The 15,599-nt window shown below is 44.4% G+C and overlaps 1 protein-coding gene across 1 annotated transcript; it reads right to left on the bottom strand.

The window, feature by feature from the left end:
• Positions 1-629: 629 nt before the first annotated feature.
• Positions 630-3,464, bottom strand: OTUD1 (OTU deubiquitinase 1). Its single transcript, XM_046010505.1, has one exon. It carries the CDS (start codon positions 3,312-3,314, stop codon positions 1,866-1,868), a length of 1,449 nt encoding a protein of 482 aa, XP_045866461.1. The 5' UTR covers positions 3,315-3,464; the 3' UTR covers positions 630-1,865.
• Positions 3,465-15,599: the final 12,135 nt, after the last annotated feature.

Below are 15,599 nucleotides of genomic sequence, written 5' to 3'. Positions count from 1 at the left end.
GAAATTGTCCTGATAATTAATGGCATTCTTCCAAAAATGCGATTAAGCGATGAACTCAAGTTCAAATGTGTCTATAACCATGAAATATAAACAGATGAACTATCAACTGTAAAGTAAAACATCTTAACTAGCTGTTTTTATTCTACAATAAACAAGATACTAGATTATGTCTACAGGTGTACTTACCCACTAAATCCATTAACACATCTCAAAATTAAGAGATTCACATGGTCTCAAGATGCCAGACTGGACAAAAATTAGAACACTGTTTTGGTCACCCCCTGAAACATTTAAATCTGTGCTGAGAGTAAGTGAAACACAAAACTATGATACGTTCAACACTGTGCTGGTTAACACAATACTTGCATTTCTCTGTTTATTAGCCACAGTACTCTAGTTTTAGACAGGAAATGAGCATTAGAAATAAGAGCAATGTCCTCAGTTACTCCTTTTAAGTATAGTTAACTAAGACTTATCCTTTGAAATTACTAATGATTATCCTACCCTGTTCATGTGAGAACTTAAGAAATCCCCCTCAGAATTCCGTGACATCTTTACACATGAAATAAAAATGTATACATGTAAGAGATGTTCCTACAAGTGTCACTTCTTAATTGAAAAACCACCTTGGCCAAAGAGACATTGTAAAAGTAAAATTACGCATTTTATTCATTCATTCCATCAGCTGAGAATCGCTCTATTGTACAAATACAGTATTGTACAAAAAAATCACAAAATGTTACAAAATAAAAAAGTACAAACTGCAGTACTTAATAAATATGACTAGTAGTTAAAGTGGAAATGAGATAGATTTTAGGTTGAGAACATTGTTTGACCCAGCAAACCATACAAGATTTGTTTACAGACATTTTTATTTGTACATAATACAGGACAATCCTATTTTGCCTTTTGAAAGAATTTAAAAGGAATAAAATATTAAGACAGTATTCTCCTGCTATAGAACAACTGCCAAGGTTGATTTGAGGCATTTATGCTAGTAGTTTTTTTAAATCTTAGTTGAATCCAAGAAGCAGGAGGCTTATCTTGTCACAAAGTTAAAATGCTTTTATAACAAAATGACAAATATAAATAAAAACAATTCAGAGCACCAGACAATCTATTCTAAATGCCAGCCAAAGTACAGAAGAGTCATCACACTGCCATCTGCAAATATCAGGCTCATTCAAGTAAGACCTGGTAGTTCTATCCCTTAAAGAAAATTCTTCCCACAACCTTCCCTTAAATACTTCTCTTTAAAAGGTTGACCACTTCTAGAAAAATAATGATTTCCAAAAACAAATTTGTTTTTCATTAAAATGGAATGGGCCAATCATCTGGTAACACAAATGCATCAATATCCATTTGAAATAATTACCAAAGGATCATAAAATCCAAATCGAACATAAAATAACTACTAAATCACAAAGTCTGTCCAAAGGAATAAACTTCATATAAAGCACTTCTCTGGATTTATGCTGGAAAGCTGTCAAAATGGAACACGTCATAGATGAATGAAGTTACACCAATTTTTAAAAATGTTGTGCAAAAATACATTTTTATAGAAAACAGATTACCAGGAATGAACAAATTTACACCGTGAGAAACTAGCTTGCAAATTAAGTAGTGCCAACTTTATACAGCAAATTATAAATAGCAGTAGGATCACCCAAAGCCATCATGAAACATCATTTAGGTGCCCAGCAACCTTCAGCTCTGAGGAGAAAACATTCAAAAAAATGATTAAGGCATTACACCTATGGTAAATCTACTAGGAAGTTTGAAAGTGCTATTACCCTGATTAGAGTTCATAATTCTCCCAACACATTATGTATGCAATTCTCCCAGGGTGTACGTTTTCAGACACTTCAAGAGCATGCATTTTGTTCAATATACATCTTGGATAGGGATATGGCCATGGATTTGGCAAGTTCTTCATCGCGTTTTCTTTGCACTTGAGTCTGTTTGCACCAATTGTCATACTCTGGGTTGGGGTAGGAGTGATCAAACACCGCATCATAATGTCCATTACTGAGCCAACTGAGCCAAATACTAGGCCTTAGGGAATCCTCTGGGCCCAAATAGTGAATCATGGTAGACACCGTAGGGCTCTCCAACCTCCCTCCAGTAGTTAAATGAATATTCACATTCAGCATCTGCCCCATGGCCAGCAATTCCGGGTACCCGGCCCACGCCCCGTCTTGAGCAGCATTGATGATGAACTCCCCCACGTCGCCCTCAATTAGGGGGCTAAAGTGGTCGAGATGATCGGCAATGTAATGCACCGTCTGCTCCCTCAGCTCCCGGTGCAGGCTCTGGTCTCCGTACACCGTCTTGCTGACCGCGCGGTACAGGCAGTTGCCGTCGGGAATGATGTGAAATCGGTACTTATTCCTCTGTCGCAGGTACTTGTCTTGCCTCTCCACCTCCGCCAGGTACAGGGCCAGTTTCTCGTCTTTGGGATCCGACCTGGAGACGATCACTGCCTCGGCCGCGGCGCTCGGGACCGCCTCGCCGCTGCGCGCGGGGGGCGCCTCCGCCTCTGGGTCCGGCCGCCGTGCTTCGTCCGCGCCGGGAGGGTCGCTGTGGTCGCCCACCTTCTCCCAGCCCCGGAGGCTCCTCTCCGCCGGGTGCTCCTCGCCCCACGGCCCGACGCTGGGCTCCGGGCTTCCCGGGGGCGGCGCGGGGCCTCGGTGCTTGGCGGCGGCCAGGGCCTGGCGGTGCTCGCTCAGTCGGAAGTTTCTGTCGGGACCCTCCCGGGCCCCGTCCAGACCCGCTGGCTCGGGGCAGTCGGGCCTCAGCAGCTCCTCCAGGAGCCAGGCGGAGGAGCCCCGGCGGGGTGGGACCGGGGCGCCGGGCGCCGGGGCCAGCAGGACGCAGCGGCCGCGCTGAGCTGCGGGGGCCGCGGCGCCGGGCTCCGGCCCGTGCAGCAGGAGCCGGTCGGCGCCCAGGGCCCGCACGGTGATCTGCGCGGTGGACGTGTAGTGCGGCGGCAGCGGCGGCTTGCAGGACCCGCCAGGAGGGCCGGCAGTGGCCGAGGCGGGGGCGGCGGCCCCGGACACCATCTCGAAGCAGGAGGAGAAGGCGGGCATCTTGGCGGCGGGGGCGGCGGCGGCTTCTCGGGGCTCGGCGGCCGCGGCAGGCTGGCACTCACCGGTCTCCGGCTCTGGCTCGCCGCTGGTGGGTCCCGGGGGCTGCAGAGAGACCTTGAAGGGGGCGGCGGCGGCGGCGGCGGCGGCTGGGGGAGCGGAGGCTGCGGCCGTGGGACCCGGTCCCCCGGCTGGGTAGTGGGTGCAGACGCTGCTGTAGAGCTGCATGTCCCTGCCCGCCGCTCCGGCCCCTTATAGGCGCGGCGAGCCCGTGTGAGGGGGACACACCCTCCGGGCCCGGCGAAGGGGGCAGGCCGGGCGCGATGACCCAGTGCCCCTAGAATAGAAATGACCGAAGGGCCACCGGCCGCCGGCGCGTCAAGAGCCGCAAATAGCGCCCGGGTCCCCGCCAAATTCCTGCTGCGCCACAACGCGCGGTGGGGGCGGGGAGGGGACGCGCGCTGGACCCCGGCCGGCGCGCTCGGCCCGCAGACCCGGGGCGCCGCGCCCGCTGCCGCTGCTCGGACCGCGGCGGCCGCTGGGGACTCTCGGAGAAAGCCGCCCGCCCCGCTGGAGAGCGTCCCGCCGGCGAGAAGCAGTGCAGGGCGCGCGGTGGGGCCGGGAGGCGGGGCCGCGGTTGTTTACCTCAGGCAGCGCGGCCGCGTCACGTGGGCCCGCTGGAATGTGCGGCTAGTCGCGGCGCCCCATTCAACAGCGCGGGCTCGCCCCGCCCCCCCGGCCCACGCCCCGCCCCCCGGCCCGTTCGGCGGACGTCACGGGCGTGGCCCGCGGCGCTGGGAGCGGAAAGGACGCGTGGGTGGGGCTCGGGCGGGAGGTCGCTGTGGCACGGCACTCTGCGCGGTTAAGGCGGTTCTAGAGCTGCGGATGGGGAGGCGGCTGCCGTCCCGCGCTTCCCGCTCTGAGCGGCGGGTTATGGCGCTGCGCCTTTCTGCGCTGCTGCTGCGCTGGGGGCGGGATGGGCACTGCCCGGGGAAGCTACGCTGCTTTGACAGCGTGCAGTCGGGAGGAAGCTTCCGGGTTCGGTTTGGAGGACGGAACGTTGCCTTAAAACCTGCATGCCCTCTGCAGGGCCATGGCCCCACCGCCGACTTTTGATTCAGTTCTTTGGATTAAAATGTTAAAATAGCGTGACGCCTCGCGTCCTCCCCAAGACCTTGCTACCCTACTCAACCAAAAGCAACTTTTCTGCTCCCCTGTCCCGTGTCGACTAGCAAATACATGACTTGGGCGAAGGAAGCCCTGCAAACAGCCTTTCGAAACACCAAATGCTTAACCACATCGGGCCTTTGGAAGATTGGTGTAGCCGCTACCCATAGGTCAGAGTCAGGTGCTGCACATGGAGACCGAGTAGAATACTGAAGAGTTAAGCCCCACTGTGTTTGTGTTAGTTGTACCCTCTCCGTAAAGGAAAAACAAAGTATTCATAGGCTCAACCATGTACTGATATTATAGAAGCGGGCAGCTTTTGCTGTATTCTCAGTTTTAACCACTTGCAAGTAACAGGCCCTAAATGTTCAAATTGAACCTGGCCGCTATCCCACCGTTTTAAGAAGTGGGGAAATAGCTGTACCCTTCCCCCCCCCCCCCCGAACCTTCCATTGACGTGTAAAGTCCTTGAAATGAAAATACTTTGTCCTGTTTGCTGTTTGGGTGACATCCCCCTAGCACTGTACCTGGCGTAGAGTTAAAACTAATATTTAACTGAATGAAGTGATTAACGGAGAATGAGTTCCCAAGGGTTTTCAGTCTGGAGAAACCAGAATTGGGATCCCGGTCTCCTGACGCTGGCCACCTGGCCACGGCTTTTAATTTGCCATGGCAGAGGTGGGGCATCCGTGACTGGCAGGATGCCAGCATTGGCCTTTTGCTTAGGTCATTCCAACCTGTTCCTTAAACAACTCAGGAGGAAATAAAAACTTCTGGTGACTACCCAGCTGGGATCTAGTCGTCCCCCTGGCTATCTAGAAAAGGGAGATTACTTCGATTTCATCATTGCTTTTGAGGGAGGATCTGTTGTTCTGTGTCTTAAACACCACACTGAAGTCTACTTTTAGCCTTTCAGTAGCTGGCTGTTCTGAAACAGAAGACAGGACAATTAATAAAATAAATCTCAAATAATATTTACTAAGTACCCATTATGTGCCTAGTAGAGCTAGTGTAACAGGAGCCTGGAGGGAGATAAGGAAACTCCCATTTAAATCCTAAAGCAAGATGCATTTTAACAGCTTGGGGTAAACACAGGAAAAATGTACCAAATTAGGAACAGAAAGATATAAACAAACATATGAAAATACAAAATTTTAACATACATGAAGGCTCTTTTTTTCCCCATTTTATTTTGCAGGATTGAGGGGAGGGTGTGGTGGGCTGTGCAAGACTGCATATTCACTATGAAATCCGTGTCCACTCTATATCTCAATCTGGAAAGTCTTCCCCTGGGGGAATGATACCTAAGGAAGCTCAAAGCCAGATGATTTCCAGTCTTAGAAATGGCAGTTGTTTTCTGCCCTAGAGAGCCCAGAGAAGGCAACGCCTTGCAAGGGCTAGCAAATCCAATTCCTTGATACTCCATCTGAAAAGAATTCCTGTTGATTCCATCCTGGAAAATCATCTGCCTAGCATATTTTGGTGCTGTGAAGAAAACTGGCAGAAGTTTAGGAAAATAGGATTCTAAACCAAAATTACAGAATAGGCAAGAAAAACAGGAAATTTTAGCAACTACCAACCAAAGGATAGTAACCAGACAAGCAATAATGGACTCCACGCTCAGTGAGGAGTCTGAGATTCTCTCTCCCTCTCCCCCATCCTTCCCCTTACATGCTCTTGCTCTCGCTAAAATAAATAAGTAAATAAATAAATAAGTAAGTAAATACATAAATGAGTAAGTAAGTAAAATCTTAAGGAAAAAAAACCTTACTCTAAAGCTATAGACGTGGGGCGCCTGAGTGGCTCAGTGGGTTAAAGCCTCTGCTTTTGGCTCAGGTCATGGTCTCAGGGTCCTGGGATCGAGCCCAGCATCGGCTCTCTGCTCAGCGGGGAGCCTGCTTCCCCCTTTCTCTCTCTGCCTGCCTCCCTGCCTACTGTGATCTCTCTTGTCAAATAAATAAATAAAATCTTTAAAAATAAATAAATTAATAAATAAAACTATAGCCATCAAAACCATGTGGTACTGGCATAAGATAAACATAGAGATCAGTGGAATCGAGTCCGGAAATAAAACCTGTTTATGGTCAACTGATTTTGCAGGGGGCCAAGACAAATCAATGCGAGAAAGAATAGTCTTTTCAGCTAATGGTGCTGGGACCACTGGATATCTGCATGCAAAGCAAGGAAGCTGGACCCTTATCTCACAACATGTACAAAAGTTAATTCAAACTGGATGAAATGTAAGAGCTAAAACTATCAAATCCTTAGATGAAACTAGGAAATCAGGGGCGCCTGGGTGGCTCAGTGGGTTAAAGCCTCTGCCTTCAGCTCAGGTGATGATCTCAGGATCTGGGATCCAGCCCTGCATCAGGCTCTCTGCTCAGCGGAGAGCCTGCTTCCTCCTCTCTCTCTCTCTCTCTGCCTACTTGTGATCGATCTCTGTCTGTCAAATAAATAAATAAAATCTTTTAAAAAAAAATTAGGAAATCCCAGGGCCCTTGGATCAGGGGAGGGGGGTAGTGATTTGTTAGATGTGACACCAAAAGCACAAATGAGAAAAGAAAAAATAAGTTGGATTTCATCAAAACTAAAAGCTTTGTGCTTCAGAGGATGCCACAGAGAAAGTGAAAAAAGAAAGTGAAGAGTGAGAGAGTATGTTTACAAATCATGTATCTGACAAGGCACTTCGTATGTAAACGATATATAAAGAAGTCTTGGAATTCAGTAATTAAAAGACAACCCAGTTCTTATATAGTCAAATAATTTATTATTTGATTTATTTATTTGGCAGAGAGAGATAGACAGCGAGAGGGGTAACACAGCAGGGGTGGGTGGGAGAGGGGAGCCAGATACGGGGCTTGATCCCAGGATCCTGGGGTCAATACCTGAGCCAAAGGCAGAGATACTTAAGGACTGAGCCACCCATGTGACCCTAAATAGTCAATAATTTGAATAGACATTTCTCCAAAGAAGATATTCAGACAGCAATGAAAAAAACAAAAACAAAAACAATCATTAACCATTAGGGAAATGCAAATCAAAACCCACAGTGAGATGATATACTTTATACCGATGAGGATGGCTCTAATTTAAAAGAATCAGACAATACCAAGTGTTGACAAAAATGCGGAGGAAACAGAACCCTTATACATTGCTTGTGGGATTTTATAAAGTGCAGACACTTTGTAAAACAACAGTTCCTCAAAAGGTTACACAAAGAATTATCACGTGATCCAGCAATTCCACTCCTAGATGTATAACCAAGAGAAATGAAAGCATATGTCCACACAAAAACTTGTAAGTCAACTTTGTCATGATAACATTATTTGCAATACCCAGAAAGTGCTACGGACCCAGTATCCATCAGTTTATGAATAGATGAACAAAATATGGGATATCCACAATGAAATATTCAACCATAAAAAGAATCACGGTACGACATTGTTGAACCTTGAAAACATTCTAAGTGGAAGAAGCCAGACGTGAAAGGCCACATGTGTTACCTAATTCCATTATATGAAATATCCAGAATAGGCAAATCCATAGAGATAGAAAATAGATGAGTTGTTGCTAAGGACTGGGGAGAAGGGCAAATTGGGAGAGACTACCAGTGGGAGTGGATTTCTGCTTGGAGTACTGGAAATGCTTCCTATGGTGATGGTTGTACAACTCTGGAAATATACTAAGAAACACTGAGTTGAACATTTTAAATGGGTGGAGTTTATGGTATGTGAATTATATCTAAATAAAACTGTTCTTAAAAAGCCTACTAGGAGTCACACATTTCACATACCTTAATGGTTTTTCTGACAAATTCATGGTACTTGTATGGCCGCTTAAATGTAGTTGTTAAGATGATATCAAGGAGTCGAAGCTTACTAAAATCAAATTATTTTTAGGGCCAGGTGAAAGGATATTTGAAAAGCTGGGCTATTTGAATTTATGATTTTGTTTTTGTCTTAAACTTTTTGTGTAATCATCGTGGTATAACAAATAATTTTACATTCTGTTCAACTAACAGTTATTGGGAACCAATACTCACAAGGCATATGGAAATATGTTCCAACTTAACCATGGATAGAAACAACCAAACTTAAAATATGTAGAATGTTGTTGAAAAATTCTGAAAAGTGCCTGAGACACAGCAGGCTCTCAATAAATATTTTCTAAATATTGTCAAGGAAAAATGGAACTTAAGCAACGAAGGCAGGCATCTTGGGAAATATTGTGTAGGTTGACATATATTCATTCTATTATATTGACAATTTAAAGTGAACAAATAAATAAAGCGCACCATAGCGTGCAAATAGCTCAGTGTGCTCTCCCTAGCACATTTACCGCTGCTGACATGCCACTGGCTAGAAGTGAAATTTCCAGGCAACAATGGAAACTCCTCTTAATTATTTAAACCTTATAGCTCTTCTGAAATTGTATTTATTAGTATCACTGAAGATCCCATTATCTAATGATCTCGTAACTCCAGGAAATCTAAATTAATTCAGGATAACTAGATCAAGTAATCAGTAGATTTTCGCTTTTTATAGGAAAAGAGAAGTAGGACAAGGAATGGAGAGAAGGCTGGGAAGTATGTGTAATCATTTCCTAAGCTTAGGCTTGGAAAATGTGCTGACCCTTTTGATAAATAGTCCAACAGTTCCCCTAGTGACTAGCAATATGGCTCAGGTCCCTGTTCACGCAATGGCATTTTTCTTGTGGATTCAATGGACTATTGAGAGAACAGAAGGAAAGCCTGGCCTGGTATTCACAGGGAGGTTCAGATGACATAATCTGAACAGAATAATCGGTTCCCACACACAGCTTTGACTCATTCCAGCATGAAGGGGAGGAGGCCAGACACCTCAGGTGTTCCCTGAACTGTGTTCATCAGATCTGGTATTATATTAGCAAAGGAGCAGTTAGACCAGAAATATCTTGTTCTGTGCTCTGTTACCTGCTTCTGATAGCCTTAACCAGTATGATGATTAGGTCTCTTAATAATAACTAGGCCTGCTAGTTGGAGAGAGAGAAATGAAAATGTAAGATTAGGGTTCCTAATATGGTTTGGATATCTGTATCCCCCGGAAATTCCTCTGTTGAAATCCTAACATCCTAACCTGGAAACATGATGGTATTAGGAGGTGGGGACTTGCCGAAGAGTTTAAATCACAAGGGTAGAGCCCTCCTGAATGGGATTAGTGCCTTACAAAAGAGGGTCCAGAGGTCCCTGGCCCCTCCCACCCTGTGAGGACACAATGAGAGGTTTGTGACCCGAAAGGGGGCCGCACCAGATCTGACCACGCTGGCACCCTGATCTCAGACTTCCAGCCTCCAGAACCGTGAGAAATAAACTTCTTTTTTTAACCCATCCCCTTTCTTAAACTCCCCCTCCCTTTTAACCCCACTCATGAGACATGAATTTCTGTTGTTTATAAGCTATCCCCGCTAGTCTATGGTATTTTGTTGTAAAAGCTGGGATAGATTAAGACAGCCCCGGCCTATAAAGGGCTTAACATAAAGTAGCAAAAACAAGGCATTACACACAGTAACAATGCAGTAAATGCTGTAATCGGTTGCCAAAGGTGGTTCTAACACTACTCAGTCATCTGGTTGTATGCCCACACTTTAAATATCCACAATCTTCCTTGTTTACATAGTTAAATACCGTAAAGGAGTGAACAAGATAGCAAGGTGGCTCACTGGCTCGCCCCTCCTAGGGACCAATGAGAAGCAGGGAGGCACCTTCATATTCTTCCCTCTCTCTACAGAGGGTGAAGGCCAGGCTGGGAGACACACCCTTTTTACTAAGAGGTCAATTGTGAAAATGCCCAGCCATTATAGCACTATATTGCCAAAACTTAAGAAAAGCAAAGAGTGGAGGATAGACATTAAGCTACTTCAAAAGTGTTTTGTTTTGTTTTTTTTTTAAGGTGTTATAAAAGGGGCACCTGGTGGCTCAGTCGATTAAGTATCTGCCTTCAGCTCAGGTCATGATCCCAGGGACCTGAGTTCAAGTCCTGCATCCAGCTCCCCGCTCAGCGGGGAGTCTGCTTCTCCCTCTCCCTCTGCCCTTTCTCCTGCTCACGCTCTCTCACACGTGCTCATTCTCTCTCAAATAAATAAAACTTTTAAAACAAAACATATATACACACACATATATATGCCTTATTTGCTGATAGCATTTTAATAAATCAGTTATCCTTAAGTCTTTTAGAAATCTTGTCATATCTTTTCATAATGTTGTCTGTAAGTGCCAGATAGTTTTACTGGCAGCTGGATCTGCATTGTGTTATCTGCTTAATTATACCTTAAAATATGAAGATAACTAAAGAATAGACCCTTTAAGGTGATTATTGCTTCCTCTGACTCTATAATTATAGTGAAAATTTTAATATTTATTCCTTACCAGGTCTCAAAGCCTGTCAATTTGGGTTACCTTATTGATATAGCTAATTCATCTAGTAGCTTACTGCGAAGTGGTATAAACGATGATGAACTTCCATCTTCTTTTTTAGAGTTGTTTAAGTTCTGGATTTCTTTATGCCATGGCTTTCCACTTGTCTTTTTACTACAACCTACAATGAGAAACAGATGTTGGGACCCCGTATTCTACTGTATATGTACGTAGAACTGAAACAAGTCTCATAAGATGCTTATATTTACTACATACATGCGTTCTCTTCTATTCTTCTTTTAATTTTTAACAAATTTATTTATTTATTTGAGAGAGAGAGTGCACACACACAAGTTGGGGGAGAGAGAGACAGAGGGACAAGCAGGCTTCCCGCTGAGCAGGGAGCCTGACATGGTGCTTGATCCCAGGACCCTGAGAACATGACCTGAGTGAAACTCAGATACTTAAACAACTGAGCCACCCAGGCACCCCTATTCCTTATTTTAAATGTTGATGATAACCCCAAATTCATTTCATGGTCTACCAATGGTGGTGACTGGGAGTTTGAAAACAATTATGGCCCTAGTTTTACTCTGATTAATCATTATATTTACGGTATATTCTGACCCTTTTCCCTCGATACATTTGCTGAGCAGATGGAATCATTGAAGGACAATATAATTTTTCATTAAGCGAACTAACCTTTTTATGTTAATTTTATTTATGTTAATTTATGTTCCAGCGCACTTTTAAGAGTGAAAGGGTTTCCCCTTAATAATTATTGCAGTTGTGGGGCACCTGGGTGGCTCAGTGGGTTAAAGCCTCCGCCTTCGGCTCAGGTCATGATCTCAGGGTCCTGGGATAGAGTCCAGCATCGGGCTCTCTGCTCAGTGGGGAGCCTGCTTCCTCCTCTCTCTCTGCCTGCCTCTCTGCCTGCTTGTGGTCTCTGTCTCTGTCAAATAAATAAATAAAATATTAAAAAATAATAATTATTGCAGTTGTTAGGGATAAGCCAAAAGTGTCCCAGATAAAATCTCAGGTGGGGTCACCCTATCAATTATTGACAGAAGAGAAAATAGTTATTTTCATATTTTCTCCTATTTTCTCCTAAAGCACCTATTCCTCTGTCATACTCTAGGATCTCTGAAAATTTAGGATCTCTGATGTTTGGCGTATGAGTCTTATAATTTGCTAGTATCTGCTAGAATCAGGAGCTCTGGTTTCTATTCTCAACTTCAAAACTAAATGATTGGCTTTGAACAAATCTTTGTATCTCCCCGGCCCTTATTTCATGTAAAAAATGGGGGTTTAATGATCTCAACAACCTTTTTTTTTTCAACCTTTTTTTTTTTTTTTTAAAGATTTTATTTATTTACTTGACAGAGATAGAGCACAAACAGGGGGAGCAGCAGGCAGAGGGAGAAGCAGGCTTCCCGCCAAGCAGAGAGCCTGACATGGGGCTCAATCCCAGGACCCTGGGATCATGACCCCAGCAGAAGGCAGATACTTAATTGATTGAGCCACCCAGACGTAACTGACCTAGCCACCCAGGTGCCCCTCAACCTTAAAATTAAATGACATTGGGGCACCTGACTGGCTCAGTATGTAGAGCATGCGACTCTTGACCTTGGGGTGGTGAGCTCCAGTCCCACATTTGGTGTAGAGATTACCAAATAAATAAATAAACAAATAAAGTTTAAAAGAAATTAAATGACTTTATGCCACAGGAAACAATACGAAAATGGACTTAAAAAGTTTACAGTATAAATGAAGTAACTCAGTCATGTAATACCCCAAAGTATTGTTTCTTAGAATGTTTCAATATAAATGCCTGAATAAGAATAGCAGGACTGGGCTCAAAGAATTAACAGCCAAATATGCAGCAGAATTGGAGGCCTCAAGGGTATCCCTTCTTTTATCCACCCAGCCACAATTCCAAAAAAAGGACAAGATGATTCAGTTAGAGTAAGTTTCCCAGAGGAAACACAGAAAAACATGTAGGAAGAAAGAGTCTGGGATTGAAGAAAACCATGCTAAGAAATTAAATGGGAGGCTAACAACATTTTCGATGTCACAATTTTAAGAGTAGATCCTATTTAAAATCTTGGTTGTGGCATTGTGTGTCAACTAACATGTAAAAATAAAAAAATAATAACATAAAATCATGGCTGCTGAGTAAGTTAATCCTCATAATTTTTTATTCAAAGTAAATGAAACACAACACATCTGATTTTAAGAGTTACTGACTAGAGAGGGCATTTGTCATATTTGTCCCTGCGCAGCAGCTTTTGAAACATCCTTTTCATCCGGTTAAGAGCCCTTCCTCCCCAGTGAGACGACTGGATTGACTCTCCCAGAACCGTGAAATGAGGTCTAGGATCTGACCAAGGCTCCAGCCATCAAACACCCCACACGCCCAGGACTTAAATTCAGAAGAGAGTAACTGGAACGAGTAGATGCATGGGGGAAAGCCTCTCTTGCCAGGGTCACCTGCATCATCTGCCCCAGAGTGGAGCCGGCGTGAGCACTGGCGGGGCGATGGAGCCTCCCTCTGAGTATTAACGTGGGGGCTTGTTCCAGCCCCCCTCTGACTTGCCTGGGGGAGTCTCTGCACCTCCTGACATTATGCAGTGTATTCAAAGCTACTTAAATGCTGTTGTACCACCAGCAACACTGAGGGCTATCATAGCTACAGTCTGTTTGGTCTAGCAAAGTTTTACTAAGGAGATAAGAGATCAGTTTTGTCCTAAAGGACAGAGTCTGGGATGAGACAATGAAGACCCTCTTCCGGACAAGGAATATGCTGGGGCAGGAGAATAATAAGGCTGGTTCTGGGGAAGTCGACGCCAAGCCGATAAGAGACTGAAATCTAAGCCTACCGACATACGTCTTTACGATTTGGAGAGCGAAGGGTAGTCATTTTAAAATTTTCTTCCATGTGAAGTGATTAGAGCTGATGTTCGCAACAAAGGCGTGCACATTTTCACAATTAAGTTTGAACACTTCACTTCAGTGGTCTCAATATTATCATTCCATTAGAATTCCCGAAAGATGCATCTATAAGAAAACCAAAAAAAAAAAAAATAAAAAAAAAAATCTCTTGGGAATAGAGAGACAGTTGGGAAGAAAAGTGATGGAGGAAAAAAAAAAGGGGATTTTTAGATCCTAAAGATGGGCAACTGTGTTGTGAAATTGGAATCTTGTGCATGAAGCTATCATGGCCAAACTGATTATCTGACTGTGTTAATGAGTCACGTATCAACACATGATTGTTGCAACTATATAACTGATGCTTGTAACATTACCAGGATTCCTGGATTAGGCATCCCACAGTCCGTTTAGTGATCTTATATATCTGCTGTCCGTGCTGTGACTGTCACTATGGATGGGAAAGATGGAGACAATACAGAAGAACTATGTTTTTTATGTGAAATTTAATCTGTGTGTTCTCAGAATGGATTCTCAATCTCTCTGTCTTTTGGAATATATAACTTTCACAAGTGTTATACTCCCATGTATTACTGAGATTTGGCGGTGGGTGGAGGGGTAATATGAGGAAGTAAAATATGGAAGTAAATGTTTTAATCCCTACAGCTCTTTTTTGAGGGGGGAGGGGCAGAGGGAAAGGGAGAGAGAGAATCTTAAGCAGGCTCCACGCCCAGCTCAGAGCCCAACTCGGGGCTGGAGCACACAACTCGGAGATCATGACCTGAGCCAAAATCAAGAGTTGGATACTTAACTGACTGAGTCATCCAGGCAGCCCTTTACAGCTATTTTATTTTTTAAGGCATCTCTCTACCCAGCATGGGGCTCAAACTCACAACTTGAGAGTTGCATGCTCTACCGAATGAACCAGCAGGGGCCCCATCCCTATAACTATTAACAAGGCGCTGTAGCTGTTTCTCGTAGGTGAGACAAGGTATGAGCCATGAGTACTTGTGTCTTGTAGCCTGCAACAGAGGTCCTTTCCCTCCCATTTATGAAAACAAACCAGGATAAATTAACAAGAAAACTCTATGGAAAACTTCGAATCCACTCTAGTTTATATATTTAGAAAAAAGTAATTCCTAAAGAAACTTAATGTTATTAACTGCTGATTGCAATTGCATGTGTATCATCTGTCAGTACGGAACTACTTTGCACCCCACGCAACTGGACTAAAGAATCATAATGATTCACCCGGGAAAATGCACAACAAATACAGTGGAAGATTGGAGGGAAGAGATGCGTGACTATCCCCCCAAATATAAAGATCAGTAGTATATTAGTTATCTTTTTCTATGTAACCAATGAGCTCAAAACATAGTAGTTTAAAGCATCAGCCCACATTTATTATCTCTTATAGTGTAGATAGAACATAAATGCAGTAATAGTTTGGCTTAGTAGTTTATAAAATCAGACGCAAATGGTGGGGGAGGGAAGTTCAAGAAGGACTTGCCTGGGGCTGGAGGATCTGTTTCCAAGCTGGCTTGCTCCCATGAGTGGCTGATTGTTCCTGGCTGTTGGCACATGGGCTTTTCCCAAAAGCCTTCTCCTGTCTTTATGGCATGGTGGCTCATGCCTCCCTTTTGCTCAAAAAAGGAGCTAAGCAAAAGCTTCCATGACTTTGATGACCTAGTCTTGATGTCATACGTCATTATCTCCACTGTAATCTGTGAATCACACAGGTCAGTTCTGACTTGGTGTGAAAACAGACTGTGCAGGAAAGTGAACTCCGTGAGGTGAGGCTTGCTGGGGGCCATCTTGGAGACAGCATATTACAGAAATTAGGGAAATAGGATTAGGAAAAGAGCTGTGCTTCCCCTTTAGGTAATAAGAGATGAAAGAATGGAGAATTTTCCTTTATAGAAAGGGTCTCTGGGAGTGCCTGGGTGGCTCAGTGGGTTAAGCCTCTGCCTTCGGTTTAGGTCATGATCTCAGGGTCCTGGGATCAAAGTCCCGCATCAGGCTCTCTG

The sequence above is a fragment of the Meles meles genome, chromosome 7, assembly GCF_922984935.1.
Source record: "Meles meles chromosome 7, mMelMel3.1 paternal haplotype, whole genome shotgun sequence".
In the NCBI taxonomy this organism is placed as follows: domain Eukaryota; kingdom Metazoa; phylum Chordata; class Mammalia; order Carnivora; family Mustelidae; genus Meles; species Meles meles.
Note: the sequence above shows the minus strand (reverse complement) of the source record. Positions and strands in the feature narration are given on the sequence as shown.